Source organism: Oncorhynchus mykiss, chromosome 10 (assembly GCF_013265735.2).
Source record: "Oncorhynchus mykiss isolate Arlee chromosome 10, USDA_OmykA_1.1, whole genome shotgun sequence".
Taxonomy (NCBI): Eukaryota; Metazoa; Chordata; class Actinopteri; order Salmoniformes; family Salmonidae; genus Oncorhynchus; species Oncorhynchus mykiss.
Window position 1 is genome coordinate 23542178 of NC_048574.1, and position 27362 is coordinate 23569539.

The window sequence follows — 27362 nt, forward strand, 5'->3', positions numbered from 1 at the left end:
GTCATAACCAAGAAGACAAAAGGATGTAATCGCTGCCTATGGTGCTTCAACAAAGTACTGAGTAAAGGGTCTGAATATTTATATAAATGTGATATTTTTTATTTTATCATATTTTATGTCTAAAAAACTGTTTTTGCATTGTCATTATGGGGTATGTAGATTGTGTAGATTGATGAGTGGAAAAAAATATTTAATCCATTTTAGAATAAGGCTGTAAAGTAACAAAATGTGTAAAAAGTCAAGGGGTCTGAATACTTTCGAATGCCCTGTATATATAGACTGTAAACAGTAGTAGGCCGAATATCGAATCTTGAGGCACCCCTTTACATAACTCAAGGAACTCAGATTTGAACCCATCTACCTTGATGGCTTGAGTTCTGTCATTGAGATAATTATGAAACCATTGGCAAGCATCAGTACACAACCATATCGAGGACAGCTTATACAACAAAATAACATGGTCTACAGTAACAAAAGCTTTTGACAAGTCTGCAAACATGGCAGAATTTTTTTTTTTATCAACTAAGGCATTTGCAATATAAATTACCACAAGCACGGTAGCCGTAGTAGTGCTATGTTTAGGTCTGAATCCAAATTGATTAACATTAAGAATACCATTTACATATAGAAAATAATGTAGCTGTTTGTTGACCAATGATTCTAGTAATTTCGCAAGATAAGGGAGCCTGGAAATGGGTGGATAATTATCAAGTTAAATAAGAAATGTGTATTACCTTGCCAGCAATGATGGGCGCTGCATACTTAAGCAAAGATGTGTCCAAATCTGAACTTTTTCAGTAATGATGCAGGCGTCTAAAACTACTTCCTTTTTATTTTTTATTTTATTTCACCTTTTATTTAACCAGGTAGGCCAGTTGAGAACAAGTTCTCATTTACAACTGTGACCTGGCCAAGATAAAGCAAAGCAGTGCAACAAGAACAACACAGAGTTACAAACAAACTTACAGTCAATAACACAATAGAAACATCTATGTACAGTGTGTGAAAATGTAGAAGAGTAGGGAGGTAAAGGCAATAAATAGGCCATAGAGGTCAAAATAATTATGATGATAGATGTGCAGAAGATGAATGTGGAAGTAGAGATACTGGGGTGCAAAAGAGCAAGAGGATAAGTAACCATATGGTTATTAGGTAGTTGGGTGTGCTATTTACAGATTGGCTGTGTACAGGTACAGTGATCGGTAAGCTGCTCTGACAGCTGATGCTTAAAGTTAGAGAGGGAGATAAGACTCCAGCTTCAGTGATTTTTGCAATTTGTTCCAGTCATTGGCAGCAGAGAACTGGAAGGAAAGGCAGCAAAAGTAAGTGTTAGCTTTGGGGATGACCAGTGAAATATGCCTGCTGGAGCGTGTGATACGAATGTATGGTGACGAGTGGGCGGGGCTTTACCTAGCAAAGACTTATAGATGACCTGGAGCCAGTGGGTTTGGAAGATGAATGTGTAGTGAGGGCCAGCCAACGAGAGCATACAGGTCGCAGTGGTGGGTAGTATATGGGGCTTTGGTGACAAAACGGATGGCACTGTGATAGACTACATCCAGTTTGCTGAGTAGAGTGTTGGAAGCTATTTTGTAAATGACATCGCCGAAGTCAAGGATCGGTAGGATAGTCAGTTTTAAGAGGGTATGTTTGGCAGAATGAGTGAAGGAGGCTTTGTTGCGAAATAGGAAGCCGATTCTCGATTTAATTATTTTGGATTGGAGATGCTTAATGTGAGTCTGGAAACTATGAAATAACACATATGGAATCATGTTGTAACCAAAAAAGATGAGTATGGGACTAGGAAGCTGGTTGAGAGAATGCAAAGAGAGTGCAAAGCTATCATCAAGGCAAAGGGTAGCTCCTTTGAAGAATCTCAAATATAAAATACATTTTTATTTGCTTAACACTTTTTTGCTTACTACATGATTCCATATGTGTTGTTTCATAATTTTGATGTCTTCACTATTATTCTACAATGTAGAAAAATAAAGAAAAACCCAGGAATGAGTAGGTGTGTCCAAACTTTCGACAGGTACTGTATATGTTTTTAAACGTCAAATCCATATCAATCCAAATCCTTAAGTATTTATATGGGGGAACACGTTCAATTGGAGAACAATCTAATAAGTGAACATCTAATACATTTTTACAAGAGTTTAAAAGCAACATGAATTTTGTTTTGCCTGTATTAAGCACAAGTTTTGAATCAGCAAGAGATTCCTGCATAGCTGTAAAATCTGACTGTAGTTTTGACACAGCCAGATCAAAAGTCTGGGTGGTGTTGATATAAATAGTTAAGAGAATAGGTCCCAAAATCGACACCTGTGGTACATCTTTATGCACATCAAGAAATTTTACTTAACCCCATTACTCACAATGGCCTGAGATCTGAAACGATGAACAGGTGTTCAACTCAGGCCTATCGAGGACAACTTAGTCAATAAAACAGAATGATTAACAGTATCGAAAGCTTTGACAGATCCACAAACAAAGCAGCACATTTCATTTTAGTGTCGAAAGCATTGACAAGATTATTTAACAACTAAAGTGGTTAATGTTATTCCCAGGCCTAAACCCTGATTGGTTTACAATCAAAATACATTTCTCAGATTTAAAAAAAGGCCAAAGTTTTATAATTACCAATGACTCGAGAATCTTAGCTCGACAAGGAAGCCTTGAAATGGGGTGATAATAATTAAGATCCCTACTATCCCGCCCTTATGGAGTGGCAGCAGCACGAGCTGATTTCCATGCTCTTGGTATATTTTCTGATAACAATGTAAAATGTGAGTTATTGAGCCAACAATGATGGGCGCTGCACACTTAAGCAGACCAGTATCCAATTAGTCAGCTTCTGTAGATTTCTTGTTGTCCATTGCTAGCAAAGCATCCATGAGTTCTTTTCTGTAAATAGCCTAAAAGAAAAGCTTTAACTATAATTTCTTTAATGATTTAACAAGTGTACCCTATCAGCATCCAGCCCAATATCATTGTGAATAGGCTTAGAAGTTCTTTCAAAGAGAGAGCCCGCTGAAATAAAATGGTGATTCGGTAGTGAGAACCCTTCAGGGATTTGACAGTTTTACAGAATATAGCCGGGTTCCCATTACAATCTGAAAGTGCGGTTACATAATAATCAGATTTAGCTTTTCTGATTATTTTTTTTGCACAATGATTCCTCAATTGCTTAAAAGCTTCCCAGTCTGGGCCTAAGCCTGTGTTCCTGACCTTGACATCATCTCTTTTATGAATGACTTCTGATAATTCTACCAGTACCAGGAATTCAATCTATATTTAACTCTTAATTCTTTGAAGGAAGCACGATTATCCACAATACTATTACAGACCATCTGCAAACGAGGATCAAAGCTTCAGGGATAGCTGAAATATAATCAAGGTCACTAAAATAAAGAATGTGTCAAAAAGACTTCACTGAAGTTTTTACATTTCCTCTTTGTAATGACACAAGGCTTAGATTGTTGTATTCTCACATCTCTAACACATTGGATACAAGTAGAGACTCAGAGCTACAAAATGGTATATCATACACTGCAGTTGAGGAACAATGGGAAAGTCATTCTGCTTTGAAAGTTCATAAGCTTGTAACCCCACTTTTTAGAAAGTGACCCTGTACCCGCCCGACTGATTACTCTGCCTGACTATGAGCCTGCCTGCCGTCATGTACCTTGGCCTCTACTCTGTATTATCGACCCCTGCCTGCCTTGACCTGTCGTTTGCTTGCCGCTGTTGTTACAATAAACATTGTTACTTCACACAGTCTGCACTTGGGTCTTACCTTGGTACTTGATAACTGGAGAGCTCTTCTTTGTCTACACCTTCTAAGCATCGTTCACACACTCTTAAGCCGTAGTCCCATCCATCTCTTTAAGGATTCACGTGTGCTAAACAGAGTGAGTAAAGTAGTGTAGTAAATAACCAAAGACTTCAAGACTAAAAGTGGTGAAAGTAGTACCCCACGATAAGGAAAAACTCCAGGTAAAAATACATTTTATCTAGTCCTTGGCCTATATCCTAATCTGATTTTGGAAGTGTCCATTTAAAATGTTGTATAATTATTACTCAGCAGGAAGGTCTGATTTCTCTATTATTAAAACAAGACCAAGATGGCATATATAAAGACCCTGTCTATCTAAAAAAAACTGGAGGCCCCTTACACTTCAATGTTGTGATGAAAGGGTTTTACCAGGTATTGTTCATCCTGATCAGACATGTTTTTACATGGACAATACATTGGAGATAATATACAACAACTACTAGAAATAATATAACATCATGAAACATTTAGGAAGCCAGGCCAGGTATTTATAGCGGGTTTTAAAAAGGCATTTGATAAAGTAAGACTGGATTTTTTTCAATTTCGGTAATTCTCTAATAAAATGGGTAAAAATAATGTATAGCAACCCCAGGTGTAAAATAGTAAATAACGGCTACTTCTCAGAGAGTTTTGAATTGTCAAGAGGAGTTAAACAAGGGTGTCCGCTGTCACCATATCTATTCGTTATGGGCATCGAAATGCTAGCTATTAAAATCAGATCCAATAACAACATTAGAGGATTAGAAATCCAAGGCTTAAAAACAAAGGTGTCCATGTATGCCGATGACTCAAGTTTTATATTAAGTCCGCAAGCTGATCCCTGCAATGTCTCATTGAAGATCTAGTTAACTTTTCTGTACTCTCTGGACTAAAACCTAATTATGATAAGTGTACAATATTACGTATTGGATCCTTAAAAAGTACAACTTTTACATTACCTTGCAGCTTACCTATAAAATGGGCTGATGGTGAAGTAGACATACTCGGTATTCATATCACAAAAGATATAAATAAGCTCTCTACAATGAATAGAAAACTCGTCAAATAGATAAGATCGTGCAACCATGGAGAGGTAAATACCTGTCTATTTATTAGACATATCTCAGTTTACTCACTTTCTTATGGCACTGCCTACTCCTGATGATTCGTTTTTCAAATCAAATGAGCAAAAAATATTTCGCTTTATCTGGGACGCTAAATCAGACAAAATAAAACGTGTATTTTTACAGTGGGGCAAAAAAGTATTTAGTCAGCCACCAATTGTGCAAGTTTTCCCACTTAAAAAGATGAGAGAGGACTGTAATTGTCATCATAGGTACACTTCAACTATGACAGACAAAATTGAGAAAGAAATCCAGAAAATCACATTGTAGGATTTTTTATGAATTTATTTGCAAATTATGGTGGGAAATAAGTATTTGGTCACCTACAAACAAGCAAGATTTCTGGCCTCTCATCTTTTTAAGTGGGAGAACTTGCACAATTGGTGGCTGACTAAATACTTTTTTGCCCCACTGCATATAATGAATAGGGTGGGTTGAGATTATTAAATATAAAAGCACTAAACCTCTCTCACCTATTCGAAAGTTCTACTTGAACCCCAAATGGTTCTCAAGTAGATTAATAAGAAAAAAATGCCTTTTTGCCTTTGTGCAGATTGCCATATCTAATTTTCGATGAATTGAAAATTATACTTTTTTCAAAGTATCTCTTTTTCAAACAAGCATTGGCTACAATTTCAATTTCATCCCCAGAAAAGATAGAACAAATATTACAACAAATAATATGGCTGAACTCAAATGTGCTGGTTGATAAAATACCTGTATTTATGGGAAAGATGTTTGAAAAGGGTATTTTGTTCTTAAATGATATTGTAAATTGTAAGGGTAGAGTTATGTCCTTCATGGCGTTATCAGAATTGTACACGAAGGTCTGCTCAATCCAAGAGTACAACCAATTGATTACAGCATTACCCCAAAAATGGAGGAGGCAGGTGGCAGCAGGAGGAGGTAGGGAACTGGTCTGTCTGCCCAATATAAAGGATCAAAACTGGCAGAGGAATAAAAATTGCATAAATAGGAGTATACCAGTTTCATTTGAGGACCAGGGTGTTGACAACTGTGCCATACAGATTGCAAAATAGTTGGGAAGAGATTTTTGATGTACCGATTCCATGGTACAGGGTGTATGAGTTGATACATAAAACAATGCAAGATTAAAGACTTTGTGCTTTCCAGCTAAAATTATTATATAGAATTTTTGTCACCAACAAAATGTTGAATATTTGGGGCATAAAATCATCGAAATTCTGCAGATTTTGTTGTGAGGATACAAAATCAATGGACCATTTATTTTGGTATTGCTCTCAGGTAGCCTGTTTCTGGTTTAAGGTTCAGGAATGGATGAAAATGCATAGCATTGATATAAAATTGACCCTAGAAATAGTACTGTTATGAGATCTGGAGAGACCGGGTCAGTAAATTACTAATACTCTTAGTAAAAGTATTTATCTTCAACTCGCATTCTGTGGATTCTATTCGCTTAGATAGATTGAAATTGTACGTTAAACATCACAGCATAGTTGAAAGATATGTGTTGCGTAGAAACCCTAAGTGGGTGGCCAGCAGAGATAGATGGGATGGGCTGAGGGAAGCTGAGGGTTAGGATGTGGAATTGGAGACAAGTGGGAGTGGAGTTGCTGTGCGGGAGATAGAATGATGGTCAAAGATAAAAGGCAGAATAATACATAATAAAAGTAAGTTTGAAAGACACTGAGGGGCAGTGTTTTTACAACTAATGCCGGTTTGCCTGAGGCTGATGCCGTGCAGGTGTTTGTACACATGCATATACACACACTCTCATTCAAATAAACGCATACAAGAATACACACATGCATGTAATATTGCCAGACATGCACACAAACATTTACAGTTGGCATTGCTGTTATGATTTAAGTTGTCCCTGATGTCCTTTGTTTTAAATGTATTACTATTATTTATTTATTTGCATTGTTGTTTGCTGTTTTTTCTGTCTTTTCCTTTTTTCTCTTTAGTGCATTGTCTTGGTTGTTGGTGCATTGGGGGGGTTCTTGGGGGTGGGGAATGGAATTAATTGTATTTTTTATTTTTCTTCTTGGGGGGGGGGGGGGGGGGGGGCTGTGGGAGGGACAGCTATTGGGGAACTGTGGGGGGGATCTTGGAGTTCATGTTTTTTGGCCTGGTGGGAGATCTATCAACTTGCCCTTGAGCAGGGCATTGACCCTGGACGTTTCTGTGTGTCGCTATGAATGGGAGTCTGTTCGATGACTGGTTTGATGTAGTTGTTGAGCGGCTTCACTGCAAGTGTATTGTATGTTTTGAATATTCAATAATAAAAAATAAATAATAATAACTTGAAAAAATAAAATTGTGTAACTTAATATTACTAACTGCACTGTAGCTTTCCACTTTGTTGGTTATGGGAATCTCGAACCGGCTGCCTAGAGTTGCAGGCATGCAAGATTCCACCTCTTACAGGTCCTCGACGGTTCACCTGAAACATTCGAGGCATGGGAATGGGCAGATATCTCGCCAACTGTTGTCTTAGGCAGCTCTATGGTAACATCTCGGTTTCTGGAGCAAAATCCCTGTACTACCGCGGGATTCGAGTACAGGATATTTCTAGCCTGCTCCCACTGTTCTATGTCAGCACATGGAGATTGATGCAGTTGTGCCCCCTCCTTTACTCCTGTACTCCCTGTTCACCCATGACTGTGTTGCCAAGCACACCTCCAACTCAATCATCAAGTTTGCAGACGACACAACAGTAGTAGGCTTGATTACCAACAACGATGAGTCAGCCTACAGGGAGGAAGTGAGGGCGCTGGGAGTGTGATGCCAGGAAAATAACCTCTCAACAAAACTAAGGAGATGATCGTGGACTTCAGGAAACAGCAGAGGGAGCACCCCCCTATCCACATCGATGGGACCACAGTGGAGAAGGTGGAAAGCTTCAAGTTCCTCGGCGTGCATATCACTGACAAACTGAAATGGTCCACCCACACAGACAGTGTGGTGAAGAAGGCGCAACAGCACCTCTTCAACCTCAGGAGGCTAAAGAAATGTGGCTTAACACCTTAAGCCCTCACAAACTTTTACACAATTGAGAGCATCATTTTACAGAATTGAGAGCATCCTGTATCACTGCCTGGTACGGCAACTACACCGCCCACAATCGCAAAGCTCTCCAGAGGGTAGTGCAGTCTGCCCAATACATTACCGGGGACAAACTTCCCACCCTCCTGGACACCTACAGTACCCAATGCCATAGGAAGGCCAAAAAGATCATCAAGGCCATCAACCACCTAAGCCACTGCCTGTTCACCCCGCTATCATCCAAAATGCGAGGTCAGTACAAGTACATCAAAGCTGGGACCGAGAGACTGGAAAAACAGCTTCTACTTCAAAGCCATCAGACTGCTAAACTGCCATCTCCAGCACATCAGAGGCTGCTGCCTATAGACATAGATTAGGAATCACTGGCCACTTTAAGGAAATGAAACATTAGCCACTTTAATAATGTCTCCATATCTTGCATTACTCATATCATATGTGTAAACTGTACTGTATACTAATCTACAGTATCTTAGTCACTTTAATTGTTTGTAAATATTGCATCACCCATCATATGTATATACTGTATCTATACTATGCCACTGTATCTTAGTCCAATGCCGCTCTGACATATATGTATATATTCTGAATCCATTCCTTACGTAGATTAACATGTATTTTGGGTACATGTTGTGAAACTGTTAGATATTACTTGTTAGATATTACTGCACGGAGCTTGAAACACAAGCATTTCGCTACACCCGCAATAACATCTGCTGAACACGTATATGTGACCAGTGAAATTTGATTTGATTTGTAGTCCATGTGGAATTTAATGACTTTAGGAATGTTAGCTCGGAATGTCTGAAACAGGATTTGGAAGAATTTATTGAGTCTCTGCTGGATACCAAAAAACGTTCTACCATTTCTGGCCCTGTGCCCTCGCCTGGTCAAGGTAGTGAACGTTTTAGCAAGCTATTAGCACTTCACAACTGGCTACGTGACTACTGCAGCTCCTTAGGTTTAGCTTTTGTAGACAACTTTGACACCTTTTGGAAGCAGAGGATGCTCTATAAGGAGGATGGGATCCACCCTAATCATTTGGGTGCCTGGATCCTGTTCAAAAAATACAAGGCAGCGCTGAGGCAATGACTGATCAAATCAAGCTCCTCAAAGGTATTTACTTCCATTAAATCGCAGCGATTTCATTCCGCCACAGCTTCCCATAGGTGTATTGTAAATAGTAATTCTGTGCTTGTTAATTTAATTTTCATTCATAGCTCTGTTAGCTCCTGTAAGGAACCCAATTTTGTTATCTCCACCTGTGCTATTTATAGCTTTATATCAAGCTATCATTTTGCTACATGTGCTTATAAGCATAGGGGTATTGTCAACAGCAATCATGTGTACATTTATCTGAATTCTACTATTAGCTCTGCAACTTTGTATCCAATCAGGAAGCCTGTTGTGGCTAGCTTATCCTGTTATATTGACTCTTGTGTCGCCATTAATGCTCCTGCTGTTTGCAAATCTCGCAGAGGGCTTGAACTTTTACATATAAATGTGTGTACGAAGCCTGATGTCTAAACTGGACTTTCTGGATGTCTGGGTGCATGACACAAGTACAGATGTTCTGGTTATCTCAGAGACTTGGCTGAATAATTTGATTATGGTAAGTATGTTACCATTGCGGACTACAACATTTTCAGATGTGATTGCTATTTATGTAAGATCTTCTCTTGTGGCATCATGCTCTCTTAGCATCTCTTTCCCCAAAATATGTCAGCTGTGTCCATAAAAGTGTCCATAAGCCAAAATATGCACATATTTAATGCTGCGGTCTACCCCAGCTGCTTTGGCGGAGGTTGGTGAGATTATTTCTGGATATTTAAAACATTTCTGGTATCTGAACTGGTTGTGTTAGGAGATCTAAATCTTGAATGGATTACACATGCCTCAGATCAGTTGAAGAATGTCCATCTTGAGTACAACTTGACTCAGCTGATAAAGAAATCCACTCGGATTATTGTGAAAAACCTAGAAAACTCCTCATTGATTGACCTCATCCTGACTAACCATCCTCATAAGCATTTGGCTAGTGGTGTTTTTGCAAATGATATCAGCGACCACTGCCCTATTGCTTGGATTAGAGATACCAAATTGAAAAACTCTAACCCTCGTATTATTGTGAAGATGGGTTTTTTTCCATTCTCCCCCAGGCGTTCCTTCATGATCTATATTATTCAGAGCTTTTTTCTACTAGCTGCATACTGTTTGACACTTGAATTTTTATCATCCAGTTTTACCTCTCTGGATGATAAACATGCCACTTTCAAGTGACTCAGATGCAAAAACCAGAACTAACCCATGCTACTCTCCTGTACTCTCAGACCTCTTGATAAGAAATTAAGCCTGGGCCGAGGCTAGACAAACTGGCTTGTTAGCTGATTGGCAGCTATTTAGGCAATTGAGAAATAGGACAGGAGGCAGAGGCGAGTTTCGACTTCAAACAAGTAAGCGAAATAGAATCCATTGTTCTATATTGTGGTAGGATGCTGGACTGTGGTCGACATGGATGATAGTTCTGATGGTACGGGTGGGGATGATGAAAGTCATGGACCTGGATGGTCTGTGGTGAAAAGTAAAAGAAAAAATAATGGCCCTGCTATAAGCACTGCTGGCAGCATTGGCAGTTCTTGTGTTGAGACCGTGAAGAGGGTGAAGGTAGTGAAAAGCCCTACTATAAGCGCTGCAGACAGCAGTGGCAGTTCTAGTGTTGAGACCGTGAAGGTAGTGAAAGGCCCTGCTATAAGCGCTGCTGGCAGCATTGGCAGTTCTTGTGTTGAGACCGTGAAGGTAGTGAAAGGCCTTGCTATAAGCGCTGCTGGCAGCATTGGCAGTTCTTGTGTTGAGACCGTGAAGAGGGTGAAGGTAGTGAAAGGCCCTGCTATAAGCGCTGCAGACGACAGTGGCAGTTCTAGTGTTGAGACAGTGAAGAGGGTGAAGGTAGTGAAAAACAAAAGTAATGATGTGTCGGAGTGGAAAGTCGTAATCATGTTTGATGTGACCACAGGGTCTCATCTACACCCTATTCGATTAACCAATGCTGTTAAGAAAGAGAGAGGGGAAGTCACATTAGCCCGGTTCATTGGTAATGGTATGCTGTTATTATTTTGTGCTGACTATGTTCAGCAAGGGAAGATTCTGGAGAAAAAAAACTCTCAAGGGGAAGAAAATCACAAGTCATTTCCCTGGAACTTCGGCTAAGCTGAGGTTCCACTATCTAATTCTGGGGTTCCACTATCTATGTCCATAGATTATATTAAAGAAAATGTGGAGGGGGGCATATCGTGATATAACTGTCCCATCTGAATATGGATGTGTGATGACTCAAGTGTGTGCTGCTTGTGTGTTTGCCAATTCACAGGCTTGTTTTAGGAGGCACAGTGCGGGCTGTATTTGCGAACTCACTGTGGTTTATAGCAAATGTTTTGTAAATTCCTGTTAATAGAGACACGGAAGCCCAATTAGCCTAGCTAGCCTGTAGTCACACACCAATACGACAAACAGAGAGAAAACAGAGGACTTTCTCATACACTATACGAGCGGGAGATGACCATCTCGCAAGGTGGTGCTGTAGAAGCAAGAAAATTGCGGGGCAGTGAGCCAAACACCTGTCAACAAGTTGAGAGGTAGAAGGGGCATTCTCTTACCAACGAACAGTGTGGCGTGAACGAGCAGCGTGGCGTGAACAATACAGCACGTCAGATCACTAATCTGCGTGCCAGTTATGATTATTTTTATATGCACATTTTCGTGGAAAAGTTTAATTTAAATAATAACGTTTTCGTTTCTCAATCATTGACACGGGGCAAATCATCAAAATCTGAATAAAGTTACAATTCAACTAATGCGAGAGCACCAGCCTCTGACAAAATATTTCAAATTTTGTGTTACAGCAGTCTGAATTGAACATTTATCCAATTTATTTATTTTCTCACCCATCTACACACAATACCCCATAATGACAAAGTGAAAACTTGTTTTTCGAAAATGTTGCTAATTTATTTAAAATGAAATACAGAAATATCTAATTTACTGAAGTATTCACACCCCTGAGGTAATACTTTGTAGAAGCACCTTTGGAAACGATTACAGCTGTGAGTCTTTCTGGGTAAATCTCTAAGAGCTTTCCACACCTGGATTGTGCAACATTTGCCCATTATTCTTTTCAGAATTCTTCAAGCTCTGTCAAGTTGGTTGATGATCATTGCTATGCACATTTTTATTCCTGAACTTGCCATAACAAAGAGGTTGAATACTTATTGACGCAACACATTTTAGCTTTTCATTTTTAATTAACTTTGACATTATGGGCTATTCTGTGTAGACCAGTGGCAAAAACTCTAAATTGTATACATTTTTTATTCTGGCTGTAACACTGCAAAATGTGGAAAAAGTCAAGGGGTGTGAATACTTTTTGAAAAAGCACTGTAGGCCTAAAGCCAACAAATAAAAACAGTAGAAAACATACTGATGAAAATTCAGGTTCTTTCAATCGCATTTCTCTCTCTACTTTGTCTGTCTGCCTCCCTTTCTATTTGTCTTGACTTGAGCTATCACTAGTGAAGTGCAATATTGTATAAAATCAATCAGCATGGGTCTGGCCTGAAGCTGTCCCTAGAGAACTTGCAACATTGTATCAACTAGCCTATTCCGGTTCCTCATAGTTTCTCTGCCAGTGGGCTCAGGACAGACAGCTGTTTTTTTAATGACATTTCCATTGGATATATGGGATAATCAGATCATGATATTTTGCTCTTTCATACAGAGGCTTGGTGATTATCAAGGCCGGGAGAGTGTTGGAAAGAATGTTCAAATACTGTGAGGAACTATATTAATTGCAATGGAGGTAAGAAATGGACTTTGCTGACTTTTTCAGTGAGGTGAAAAAAAAAATGACAGAGAAGCTCAGCTTATTAGTGGTGGACATGGTGAGTTAAGATGATCAGAAATGAGATATCCCTAAATGGGCACTTTCCTACATTTACATGCAGCAGGCCAGGTAGGCCTACTTCTATGTGTTCTCAGCAGTATGCCCCCTTAACGAGAAACCAGGAACATGGTCAATGCTTACATGGAGCACTCAAAACAAAAGACAATGAAAGAATGTTTTAAAAAACTTGTAAATCATGGTTATGAAATGAATCCAAACTTGTTTCTCGCAAGTGTGGCAGGTTGTGAACTCTGCAAACAACGTTTCCACTCCAATAATGAGAGAAGTAGGTAAATTACTGTAATTAATACTTTCAACAACTGACACTGACTCTTATCAAACTAGGTACTGCCATTATTTGTATATTACTAATCAGCAGGTCTTATTATTTTACATCATGCCTATTAATGAGTGCATTTTAATCACGTGTGCTGTGTGTTGTTTACAACGATTGCCTTTTACATTCATTTGTGAATGTCAGAATGTGAAATTTGTGTGAAATTTAATTGCATGAACTATTTGCTTGCTTGCATGGTGTGCTGTGATTCCCCAGATTGGTATGGACTACATTAGGGATGGCCAACTGGTGGCCCGCGGTTTTGAAGGCCCTTGGATCAATTCTCTACCTCAAAACAGAGGTAGAATAGTAGAATACACAAGTTGCAATTTCACATTTTTGTTGAGCTTCAACAGTTTTTCTCTTGTTATGTCAGTCATTGATAGCTGACAATGGATAATTGAGTGACTAAGAGTTTTTAATTGTCAAATTCGTCTAGTGGTCAGCTATCCAAATGTATTGTAACCAAGGTTGAATTAGAGCCCAGGGAGAACCCATTGATTTTCTTCGTCAATCTCACTCAGATCATATGAAAAACTGCAAGCATTTCTCTCCACCCTATGACACAATTTCTATTTATTTATTTCACCTTTATTTAACCAGGTAGGCCAGCTGAGAACAAGTTCTCATTTACAACTGCGACCTGGCCAAGATAAAGAAAAGCAGTGCGACAAAAACAACAGAGTTACACATAGGATAAACAAACATACAGTCAGTAACACAATAGAAAAATCTGTATACAGTGTGTGCAAATTAAGTAAGGAGGTACGGCAAAAAAAATAGGCCAATAGTGGCAAAGTAATTACAATTTAGCAATTTACACTGGAGTGATAGATGTGCAGATGAGGTTGTACAAGTAGAAATACTGGTGTGCACAAGAGCAGAAAAACAAAAACAAATATGGGGATGAGGTAGGTAGTTGGTTGGATGGGCTATTTACAGATGGGCTGTGTACAGCTGCAGCGATTGGTAAGCTGCTATGACAAGTGACGCTTAAAGTTAGTGAGGGAGATATAAGTCTCCAGTTTCAGTGATTTTTGCAATTCATTCCAGTCATTGGCAGTAGAGAACTGGAAGGAAAGGCGTCCAAATTAGGTGTTGGCTTTGGGGATGACCAGTGAAATATACCTGCAGGAGCGCGTGCTACGGGTGGGTGTTGTGATGGTGACCAGTGAGCTGAGATAAGGCGGAGCTTTACCTAGCAAAGACTTATAGATGACCTGGAGCCAGTGGGTTTGGCGACGAATATGTAGCGAGGACCAGCCAACGAGAGCATACAGGTCACAGTGGTGGGTAGTATATGGGGCTTTGGTGACAAAACGGATGGCACTGTGATAGACTGCATCCAGTTTGTTGAGTAGAGTGTTGGAGGCTATTTTGTAAATGACATCGCCGAAGTCAAGGATCGGTAGGATAGTCAGTTTTACGAGGGTATGTTTGGCAGCATGAGTGAAGGAGGCTTTGTTGCGAAATAGGAAGCCGATTCTAGATTTAACTTTGGATTGGAGATGGTTAATGTGAGTCTGGATGTGTAGAATTGCAGGACATAAAGCTGTAAAACTGCTCATGTTCCTCTCCACTACATGGCAAAATGAGTAGAATTGCACTAAATTAACTCTAAATTAAAGAACTAGCATGAAATGAGTTTTAAAATGGCTAAATCTTCTCTTTGCACCATGGTAAAATGTGTAGAATTGCAGCAAACTAGCTTTAAAACAACATTTTCTCTACACCCCATGGCAAAATGGGTAGCAACTGCGGCCCTTCATGATGAGTTCAGATTTTTTGTGGCCCCCACTCCCATCAAAGTTGCCCATTCCTGGACTATATTGACTTGAGACATCTGTTGCCAATTCCCTATAACCTTCTCACTCCAAGAACTATATTGCTAAACACACCCTAGAACGAGAGTTAAAAGGAACTTACCTTCAGGCACCATTCGGACCGGGGACCCCTTGACATCCACCTTGGTGCTGCTGTTCGCCTGCTGTGGGAAAAAGACATCACAACGCTCTCTATAGCCCTTCTAAAGGAAAGTACATGTTTAGAAAGTGCGAGTGTGACACCAATTGTTGGCCAGTACATGCTCTAATTGTATGTTTTGTGTCCCCTACAACTACAGACACAGGGGTCATGCCTGACGCAGCTGTGAGAGGCTACACCCAGCGCTAAAACCCAGCAGGCCCAGCATAGAGTGAGAGATAGCCCTGCAAGTAGCCACCAAATCTGCTATTGATGACTGAACCAGTCATTGACTACCGGACTAGCTATTGATTAACGACCCATGCTTGGGAGGAAGAGCCGAACCCTGTTTGGGTAGAGCCAAACAAACAAAACCTGCCTGGGTAGAGCCGAACAAACATATGCCAACGCTCTGTAAGTGAATCAACTGCTGTGTTAGTTTCCTCGTTGGTCATTGTTAGCCTATAGCCCTAAATCCTAGCTCCTTTATACATTGTGATACTGTGTATTGTCATTGTTGTAAAAGCTGAATTTATAATAAAGAACCTTTGATTGTACTTGGCTTGTCTCTGAGATTGTGTTTGCTGTAGGATTATAGAACTCTGTTTTGGACACATGCTGTAATGGTTTTCCTCCTCTTTGTCTGAAGAGGAGAGGAGAGAAGGATCAGAGGACCAATATGCGGCGTGGTAGGTGTCCATGGTCTTTATTTAAACACATAAACTGAACACTCCATACAAAACGATAAACGTACCGTGAATAACCAAAACCGAAAACAGTACCGTGTGGTGTAAAACACAGACACATAAACAATCACCCACAAAAACACAGTGAAACGCAGGGTACCTAAGTGTGATTCTCAATCAGAGACAACTAACGACACCTGCCTCTGACTGAGAACCATACTAGGCCGAACACAGAAAAACAACATAGAAACACAAAACATAGAATGCCCACCCAACTCATGTGCTGACCAACTAAAACAACCAATTAACACAATAACTAGGGTCAGAACGTGACAGTACCCCCCTCCCAAGGTGCAGACTCCGGCCGCAAAACCTGAACCTATAGGGGAGGGTCTGGGTGGGCATCTGTCCGCGCTGGCGGCTCTGGCGCTGGACGTGGACCCCACTCCACCATAGTCTTAGTCCGCCTCTGTGGTCTCCTAGGAACGGCGACCCGTGCCGCCGACCCTGACCTGGGAACCCTAAACAAAAGGCCCACCGGACTGAGGGACACCTCTGGACTTACGGGGTAGCTCAGGACTGAAGGGTAGCTCAGGACTGAGGGGTAGCTCAGACCTGAGGGGTAGCTCAGGACTGAGAGATAGCTCAGGCTGGTTGACGGCTCTGGCAGCTTCTGGCTGACTGATGGCTCTGGCAGCTCCTGGCTGACTGACGGCTCTGGCGGATCCTGGCTGACTGGCGGCTCGGGCGGATCCTGGCTGACTGGCGGCTCTGGCGGATCCTGGCTGACTGGCGGATCCTGGCTGACTGGCAGCTCTGGCGGATCCTGGCTGACTGGCGGCTCCACGCTGACTGGCGGCTCTGGCGGCTCCACGCTGACTGGCGGCTCCACGCTAACTGGCGGCTCATGACAGACTGGAGACTAGCAGCTCTGGACAGACGGGAGACTCTAGCAGCTCTGGACAGACGGGAGACTCTAGCAGCTCTGGACAGACGGGAGAATCTAGCTCTGGACAGACAGGAGACTCTAGCAGCTCTGGACAGACGGGAGACTCTAGCAGCTCTGGACAGACGGGAGACTCTAGCAGCTCTGGACAGATGGGAGACTCTAGCAGCTCTGGACAGACGGGAGACTCTAGCAGCTCTGGACAGACGGGAGACTCTAGCAGCTCTGGACAGACGGGAGACTCTAGCAGCTCTGGACAGACGGGAGACTCTAGCAGCTCTGGACAGACGGACAGCTCAGACGGCGCTGGGCAGACGGGCAGCTCAGGCGGCGCTGGGCAGACTGGAGACTCCGGCAGCGCTGGAGAGGAGGAAGGCTCTGGCAGCGCTGGACAGAGGGGCTCTGGCGCCTCTGGACTGAGGGGCTCTGGCGCCTCTGGACTGAGGGGCGGAAGCTCTGGCAGCGCCGGACAGGCGGGAGACTCCGACAGCACTGGAGAGGAGGAAGGCTCTGGCCGCGCTGGACAGAGGAGCTCTGGCAAAGTAGTTCAAAAGTAAAAAGAAGTTGCAAAGTTGCTAATTAGCTCAAATGCTAAAGTGGTCCATCATGTGATTCAAACATGCAATGTTTGGGTTGCTAGACCTTCGCATTACACATCCACCCATCCTCCCTGACCAACCTTGATTCTATCATTTTTGTCTTAAGTAACCTACAACCTTTATCTGTGATTAACCACTGCTCAGTCGCCAACAACTGGATCTTCCGGTCTTCTGGGGAAATGTAAAGAGAGCCTGTGACGCGACTTCCGCTTTTAGACATTAACAAGACGACAATCCATCCTAAATCCTCCTCCACATTTATTGGATTGGTTGAACAGTGCAGAAGAGAACCTTCCCCGACAGCTTTTTTGTTGTTGCCATCAACACCATATGTTGGGAATCTAGTTTCAGGAGTTTCTTTTTCACATCCTACGTTAGGTTAATCTGTGATTGAAATGCACTGTATACACATTTGTGTGGTGGACACAAAAAATGTGTCTGTCACTAATTTTCAAAAGTAATTTGTCTATTGCATGATAATTTGTGATAGTGGGTTGTATCATTAGGCAACCAGCAGAATATTAATCATTCCTTTAAAAGTTCAGAGCTTGTTAAATGGATTTATACTGTACAATCAATCAATCACGTTATGCTAACAGTGTGCAAGAGTAAATCTTACATAATGACACGTTTACATTGATTAGGTAAAATATTTAGTTTTGTCACTTAGTTGAAAGGGCTGTAGCTTTGTAGGGCAATAGAAAATAATATATTATCATGCATTAAACTTTATTTGTCCACGATCCCCTGTCCAAGTGTATTTTGATGCCAAAGAATTATTGGGCCCAGCACGTAGAAATAAACATTGAAGATGAGAGATACAGTGCATCTTGGTTAAGTGTCAACCTGAGTGCTGCCCAGCTGTAAAATGTCATATAGAGGCTGGCATAATTGAGGGTCAGAAAGCATTGGCAGTCCACCAATGCTTCCATTAAAAACGTCTGAAATAGCAAACCATTCCCACTGTACGAGGCCTACTAGCTACGGAAGAAAGTGTCCATATTACGACTGAAGGATTTACTGTTGTTTGCATAGTGCTACTTTGCAAATCATACACAAATTACTTCCTTACTTATTGTTTTAACACTTTTAATACTAATATCTTCTCCCAATAGTTTAGAAATGGTGTATTATGTGGTTTAAAATCAAATCCACTGGACTAAACATATATTATTTAAAGCTCTTATGATGGTATTTAAACCCTCACAGTAAAAAAAACCCTCATTACTCCAGATTAATTGGCACGTGTTTACGTTTCAAAGTGTGTTCTGCATGTAGGCTACACTAATATAATGTACCTCTGAAATCTTCTGTCCACACTGGTAACACATTCGGCTAGATATGCATTCATAAAGCCTTTAGAACAGCCTACATAGGACATTAACCAATCATATGGTATAGTACACACAACACAATAAAAAGCTCATCAAATAATGTTGTAATTACACAAATAGTTAATAACTTATTACAAAAGTGTAATAGCCTACGACTGGTGGGCTAACTATTAGAATAGATATTCTCTGCGGTGGAGATACAGAATAGTTGTGCGCAAGCAATTACAATTTGACCTATGGAAAGGGGAACTATCCTCAGAAAACACGAGAAACTATCGAGATGTGTTCTTCACGGACTTATGAGCAGTATCTTTAGACGTTGGCGTAGCTCTACTCAGGGCTATATCAGAATGACGCATGTTGCGCTTCGGTTGATGGCAATATTGAATTATAGTTCCATGTAGGAAGTAATCCAATATTCCTGAACGCCATGAATCAGTAGAAAATATTTTAATTAAAGTCTGTGTCAATAAACGATTAGTGTATGATAAAGTAGCACGGTGGACCGCTCACCGTCAAGTGTAGGAGCGCGAGCAGGTTGCACCTGCAAGTCGCCTCATTGTTTTTGCATCAAGTCCCATGAAGATGGAAGACATATTTGGAATCCTAACTCTCCGCTCGTGTTAGTGAGTGCAATTATGTTTTAGATAGAGGAACTTGCCTATTCGATCCAGAACCTATCACTCTCTCTATCACTGTTATTGCGCATGATTCTGCGGCTCTTGTACAACTTCACGCTCCAACTCACCTTGAAACAGGGCTCGTCTGGTATTCCGGTAGTGCCTCCAGAGCGACAGTGGGGAAACCAATCCACGCCCCAAACCCTCCCAAACTCACCAATAAAAATAATGCGGAGGCGGATCTAATAGCTAAATTGTCATGCTCGGTTTCATGTTAGATTTGCCATCTAGACGCGTCTGCTCTCCTCTCAGTGTTGCAGGTGCTCTGTCTAAGCGAGAGAGGATGAGAAAGGAGTGCAGGGGAGGGATAGAGAGAAGGAAAGCGCCGGTGAAAAAGTCAGCAGTATGGTGCAGGGCATGATAAAAATGATATCAACAGCAGCAGATAGCGCGTTTATTGACCTGGGGGCTCCGCAATGAAAGGTTTCTTGCAAGGGACACTTTGAGATATGATGAGGTTTCTTTCTGGTTGGCAATAGTACTATGATTTGGCATGTGGTCACTTTGATAGCAAGTGTATTCAGCACCCGAGGAACGGCAGCTCAAGGTGAGTTGAAGTGCAATATTTTATACTGCTTGCTGATTAAGTTTTATTGTGGATATGTTTAAAAGGGTATATGGCTTTCAGAATGATTGGTTGTTTGCCTGTCGTAAATGTTGTCCACAAGTAATTAACAGAAGTACGAAAATTTAGATGATTAAATTGGACATGCAATGTGTTTGAAGTGCTTGCACCTGTTTCGAAGTGTCATGTTGCAAAATGGTCTCAGAGTATTTACTATTATTCTGTACGTAAATCCAAGACACTCCATTTAGTATGATATGTTTCGTTTGGTTGAATGATGAGAGGAGCACAAATTAGGAGGAAAAGTAATACAAATTATTTTAATTATGAATAGCTATGTCCAGTATCTAAATTAGGATAATGGAGGTGGATAATAAGACATTAACAGCACTAATCATGATATATATCACTAATATATCTAATAATATGGTTTGGGCATGGATTGTCATGCTGCTATAAATTTGATTAACCCTCTTTAGGTAGCTGCAGAGGCGCATGCAAAGCACCATCCTGATTCTCAATAGTGTTGTAAGCTACAGTAAGCATATTGACTGGTCTATAGCTTTTTGTATGTTTAAAAACGCATGGTTAGTTCAGTGTGTTATAGATTCTAAAACACCCGTCCTGTAGAGTTTTCTTTTGACTTCCTTCATCGCAAAATGCAGGCATACTTGTATGTTTGTGCTACCAACTATGGTAATACATAATGTCTTGCCAAAACAGGTAAAGTGATAAATGGACACATTTTCATCCCAATATACCGGTCTCTTATATGGACTCAATTTGCCCAGTACTTCCATATTTGTCCACTGGTTGGAGGGATCTTTGATATTATCAAATTGCTGCAACATGGTACATTGTACAGTATATTGTAGTATGGTATGTATGGTGAAACATGCGCAAGTAAGTTTATACTGCATATATCCATTGACAGTTGACAGTTCATTTTTGGTTTAATAATCAAGAGGTCGAGTTTACTTTGACAGTTAGCCTTTCCTGCTGTGTAGATAACAGTTACACGTAGCCTACAGCATTCATTACAATAGTAGTATATCTTCCTTTCACATGTAGTCCCATTCAATGCAGTATCAGCCAGGCAGGCAGCAGATGGTTGTCATTGCTAAGAAGACGAGGACAGTACAGTGAGTGACGCTGTGCTGCTGGTGTTATATGCCTCTGGGCGACTGAGGACTGACTGTCTGTCACCTTGCTCTGCCGCTCCTGCGCTCCTGTGCATATGTTCCCCGTCTCGGCGTTACAGACAGACAGTCACTGAGCTCTAGAGCTGTACACACTCACATACACACATACACACCAGCAGAAGCTGGCTGTACTACGTTCTTCTGCCCGAACGCTCTATCTCAAGCTGTCAGCTGGCAAACGCCATCCTCGACTCTGGCCAGCGATAACCCTGGACACAAGTTCTCTCTTTCTGCCCCCCCGTTAATCTGTTACTCTCTCCCCGTCTTAAGTCTCATCTACTGTCTTTCTGTCTGCTCCTCTCTCTGTCTGTGCATCCTCTTCCACCCCCCCCCTCCCCCCCACACACACCCTCCATCTCTCCCCCGTTCTTTGGTCAGGTGCTTTCTCTAAATTATCTTCCTCTCTGCCTCACTCGCTTCCTCTGTCTGTCTGTCTGTCTCTCCTGCCACCTATTTCCCTAGCTCTCCACACAAACTCAACACCCCCCACCACCATTTAAGTTGGCTGGCTCTAAGCAATATAGGATGACAGAGTGGGGGGGCGTGGGAGCATGGAGAGCGTTGTTATTGGAGGCCTGGAGGGGTGCATGGCAATCGGCTGCTAGTATCCACACTCCACTTGTTACATTCCCCACATAGCCCCCCTGAGGGAATAGTGAGTCTTTAACCATGATATGAGCATATGCCCACTAACAGGATGGCGCTCTCCCCCCGTAAAACTGATTATGATTAAGCTGTGAGTTAAATGCCACTCTGGTGCTCCACCATAATGCACATGGCACAGGTGCAGAGTGGCCAGGTTGTGTTGGGTCAAGGGGCGGGTTGGAACATCACTTGACCCCCAGGATCGTTTCTCAGGTCTGTGTGTGTGTGTGTGTGTGTCTGTGCATGTATTTGTGCTTGCATGAGTGGGCTATATGTCTTGCGTGTGTGCAGACCGGGGAGAGTAAAGAGTGTAAACACACAGGAAGAGATTTAGTTAAAGGCATAATGTTAGAGATTTCAGTTCCTAATACTTTTACTGCCTCACAGGGCCATTTAATTTTTTTTTTACTTCAGTGGTATGTATACACATTGCAAAAGAGGAGATTGGAGAGAGTGGGCGACTGTTGATGACCTCACAGAAACCTTAAGACTAGTTACTAATTAACCAAAAATAGGAATGCTGAGACAGCCAATTTAAAGCAATCGATTTCATTGTGAAGGTTCGGTATTAGGTGTGTATGTGTCTGTGTGAGTGAGCGCGTGAGATTGGTACAACTTTATAAATGCAGACAGATAATATGGTTCGTTCGACATGGTGTCGGTAAAATTCAATATGCAAGAAATGGTGGTGGAAATGCCTTTATGTGCAAATATTTATATAACCATCACATCGAAGTAAACTAGGTGTCATATGATAATAGTCACAGTGTGTGGTCCTCCCACTATGACTCAGAAAAGCATGCAGTTTATTGGACAGTAATTACATTTTGGACAGTAGTTACACATAATGGAAACAGGTAATATATACATTAAATTATGACAGATTTACTTAATTTACTTGTTTTGTTCGAACACTATTGAATTGAGAAATAATCATTAGAAATAATTATGTAGAAATAATTCATGTTTCGAACACAACTGGGTCAAATACCTCCAAAATGAATCAATTACTCCTTTGCAATAAATATCAAGGGTCTTATTCTGATGACATGATGATCGATACTTGACTGCTGTATGACAAATACAAATAATCTTGCTATTTTGTCCATAATAATCTCATCATGTTGTAGGCTAGCCGCACTGTATCTGTGAGCTGTTGGCTAGAGCGCATGTACCAAGACCAGAGTGGGCACAATCGCCCTATGTGACAAAACCATCAGTAGAGTTGAAAATGCGATGGAACCCCAGTTAACTTGTATCGATCGGTACATGGTAATTGAACTGCAAAAGTTATTTTTATGTGCACTACGTCATCACGCACAGACTTTTAACAAGTCAACTTTATGGAAACACCTCTGGTGGGGAAATGCGCACATTGTTTTTATGCGTATTTTAGATCCAGCTAGTTAGAGTGAATTTGTGTTTGCATGTATGATGTGTCCATATGTGTGTGTGTAAGGTGTGTGCATTTAGGGCATTCCTAACACTGCTGACAGGTTTTAATCATGACATGGATATTCAAGTGACATGGTCACTTGGTGTTCCACATACACACAACAAATCACATAGCATATGTTGTATTTCATACGACAGTGATTGCTCCACTAAAGGTTTTGCGATTATGCTGCGGTACTTAGAGGTAATTTGTGGTTTAATATGGTACCCTGCGTCACCACTTCATTGCTCCAGACCAGCGTAAGGGGGAGTTAGAGCACTGAATGGGCGACATAAACCTAAATAGAAACTGATAATTGTGCACGACTTCAGTATTACTTATTAAAACTGTTGCTACACTAAGTTTTTTATAATTTTATTTTGTAAGGATAATTTTGATCTTACTGTAGTACTGTAGCCCACTCCCGACCGGTCATGTTGTACAGTGCCTAGGTGGCGCAATAGTCTAAGATGCTGCATAGCAAGCTGTGTTGCTACAGATGCTGGTTCAATACCTGTGCTGGCCTCGACTGGAACACTTGTGAGATGACTGTAGGTCTTTGGTTTCTCTCCCTCTAAAAACAGAAATTATTACAGTGGGGAGAACAAGTATTTGATACACTGACGATTTTGCAGGTTTTCTTACTTACAAAGCATGTCTGTAATTCTTATCATAGGTACACTTCAACTGTGAGAGATGGAATCTAAAACAAAAATCCAGAAAATCACATTGTATGATTTTTAAGTAATTCATTTGCATTTTATTGCATGACATAAGTATTTGATACATCAGAAAAGCAGAACTTAATATTTGGTACAGAAACCTTTGTTTGCAATTACAGAGATCATACCATTCCTGTAGTTCTTGACCAGGTTTGCACACACTGCAGCAGGGATTTTGGCCCACTCCTCCATACAGACCTTCTCCAGATCCTTCAGGTTTCGGGGCTATCGCTGGGAAATACGGACTTTCAGCTCCCTCCAAAGATTTTCTATTGGGTTCAGGTCTGGAGACTGGCTAGGCCACTCCAGGACCTTGAGATGCTTCTTACGGAGCCACTCCTTAGTTGCCCTGGCTGTGTGTTTCGGGTCATTGTCATGCTGGAAGACCCAGCCACGACCCATCTTCAATGCTCTTACTGAGGGAAGGAGGTTGTTGGCCAAGATCTCGCGATACATGGCCCCATCCATCCTCCCCTCAATATGGTGCAGTCGTCCTGTCCCCTTTGCAGAAAAGCATCCCCAAAGAATGATGTTTCCATCTCCATGCTTCACGGTTGGGATGGTGTTCTGGGGTTGTACTGATCCTTCTTCTTCCTCCAAACACGTCGAGTGGAGTTTAGACCAAAAAGCTCTATTTTTGTCTCATCAGACCACATGACCTTCTCCCATTCCTCCTCTGGATCATCCAGATGGTCATTGGCAAACTTCAGACGGGCCTGGACATGCGCTGGCTTGAGCAGGGGTACCTTGCGTGTGCTGCAGGATTCTTTGAGACTGTGGTCCCAGCTCTCTTCAGGTCATTGACCAGGTCCTGCCGTGTAGTGCTGGGCTGATCCCTCACCTTCCTCATGATCATTGATGCCCAACAAGGTGAGATCTTGCATGGAGCCCCAGACCGAGGGTGATTGACCGTCATCTGGAACTTCTTCCATTTTTGAATAATTGCGCCAACAGTTGTTGCCTTCTCACCAAGCTGCTTGCCTAGTGTCCTGTAGCCCATCCCAGCCTTGTGCAGGTCTACTATATTAACTCTGATGTCCTTACACAGCTCTCTGGTCTTGGCCATTGTGGAGGGGTTGGAGTCTGTTTGATTGAGTGTGTGGACAGGTGTCTTTTATACAGGCAACGAGTTCAAACAGGTTCAGTTAATACAGGTAATTAGTGGAGAACACGAGGGCTTCTTAAAGAAAAACTAACAGGTCTGTGAGAGCCGGAATTCTTACTGATTGGTGATCAAATTCTTATGTCATGCAATAAAATGCGAATTAATTACTTAAAAGTCATACAATGTGATTTTCTGGAATTTTGTTTTAGATTCCGTCTCTCACAGTTGAAGTGTACCTATGATAAAAATTACAGACCTCTACATGCTTTGTAAGTAGGAAAACCTGCAAAATCGGCAGTGTATCAAATACTTGTTCTCCCCACTGTAATTCTAATTAACATACTGGCTTTATTTAGAAATTAGTAACTATGTCTCACCCAAATCAAGTCAAAAAAAAATTGTCACATCCACATGGTTAGCAGATGTTAATGCGAGTGTAGCGAAATGCTTGTGCTTCTAGTTCCGACAATGCAGTAATAACCAACGAGTAATCTTACCTAACAATTCCACAACTACTACCTTATACACACAAGTGTAAGGGGATAAAGAATATTAATATATATGAAGAAATATGAATGAGTGATGGTACAGAACAGCATAGAAAAGATGCAGTGGATGGTATCGAGTACAGTATATACATATGAGATGAGTAATGTAGGGTATGTAAACATTATATTATATTAAGTGGCATTGTTTAAAGTGCTAGTGATACATTTTTACATCAATTTCCATGTTCTCGCTCATTTTATGTTATTTTAAAACGAAATAATCGAAATAAGCTATTATCATTATTATTCATTTAAATCAAATCAAATCAAATTTATTTATATAGCCCTTCGTACATCAGCTGATATCTCAAAGTGCTGTACAGAAACCCAGCCTAAAACCCAAAACAGCAAGCAATGCAGGTGTAGAAGCACGGTGGCTAGGAAAAACTCCCTAGAAAGGCCAAAAACTAGGAAGAAACCTAGAGAGGAACCAGGCTATGTGGGGTGGCCAGTCCTCTTCTGGCTGTGCCGGATGGAGATTATAACAGAACATGGCCAAGATGTTCAAATGTTCATAAATGACCAGCATGGTCAAATAATAATAAGGCAGAACAGTTGAAACTGGAGCAGCAGCACGGCCAGGTGGACTGGGGACAGCAATGAGTCATCATGTCAGGTAGTCCTGGGGCATGGTCCTAGGGCTCAGGTCCTCCGAGAGAGAGAAAGAAAGAGAGAAGGAGAGAATTAGAGAACGCACACTTAGATTCACACAGGACACCGAATAGGACAGGAGAAGTACTCCAGATATAACAAACTGACCCTAGCCCCCTGACACACAAACTACTGCAGCATAAATACTGGAGGCTGAGACAGGAGGGGTCAGGAGACACTGTGGCCCCATCCGAGGATACCCCCGGACAGGGCCAAACAGGAAGGATATAACCCCACCCACTTTGCCAAAGCACAGCCCCCACACCACTAGAGAGATATCTTCAACCACCAACTTACCATCCTGAGACAAGGCTGAGTATAGCCCACAAAGATCTCCGTCATGGCACAACCCAAGGGGGGGCGCCAACCCAGACAGGACGACCACATCAGTGAATCAACCCACTCAGGTGACGCACCCCTTCCAGGGACGGCATGAGAGAGCCCCAGTAAGCCAGTGACTCAGCCCCTGTAATAGGGCTAGAGGCAGAGAATCCCAGTGGAAAGAGGGGAACCGGCCAGGCAGAGACAGCAAGGTCGGGTCGTTGCTCCAGAGCCTTTCCGTTCACCTTCCCACTCCTGGTTCAGACTACACTCAATCATATGACCCACTGAAGAGATGAGTCTTCAGTAAAGACTTAAAGGTTGAGACCGAGTTTGCGTCTCTGACATGGGTAGGCAGACCGTTCCATAAAAATGGAGGTCTATAGGAGAAAGCCCTGCCTCCAGCTGTTTGCTTAGAAATTCTAGGGACAATTAGGAGGCCTGCGTCTTGTGACCGTAGCGTACGTGTAGGTATGTACGGCAGGACCAAATCAGAGAGATAGGTAGGAGCAAGCCCATGTAATGCTTTGTAGGTTAGCAGTAAAACCTTGAAATCAGCCCTTGCTTTGACAGGGAGCCAGTGTAGAGAGGCTAGCACTGGAGTAATATGATCAAATTTTTTGGTTCTAGTCAGGATTCTAGCAGCCGTATTTAGCACTAACTGAAGTTTAAGTAGTGCTTTATCTGGGTAGCTGGAAA

The 27362-nt window shown here is 41.6% G+C and overlaps 1 protein-coding gene and 1 long non-coding RNA gene across 2 annotated transcripts in view; both read left to right on the forward strand.

Moving 5' to 3' along the window:
* The window catches only part of LOC118936919, a 37087-nt gene extending 21323 nt beyond the window's left edge, over nt 1-15764 (forward strand). Inside the window, exons 2-5 of the long non-coding RNA XR_005034349.1 lie at nt 12761-12841; nt 13159-13211; nt 13479-13563; nt 15195-15764. This is a non-coding gene — a long non-coding RNA (uncharacterized LOC118936919). The remainder of the gene's footprint in view (nt 1-12760; nt 12842-13158; nt 13212-13478; nt 13564-15194) is intronic.
* Nucleotides 15765-19666: 3902 nt separating this feature from the next.
* The window catches only part of LOC110533527 (protein turtle homolog B), a 198780-nt gene continuing 191084 nt past the window's right edge, over nt 19667-27362 (forward strand). The window contains exon 1 of the mRNA XM_021617823.2: nt 19667-20016. Within this exon, the coding sequence (XP_021473498.2) occupies nt 19953-20016 (64 nt within the window). The 5' untranslated portion in view covers nt 19667-19952. The remainder of the gene's footprint in view (nt 20017-27362) is intronic.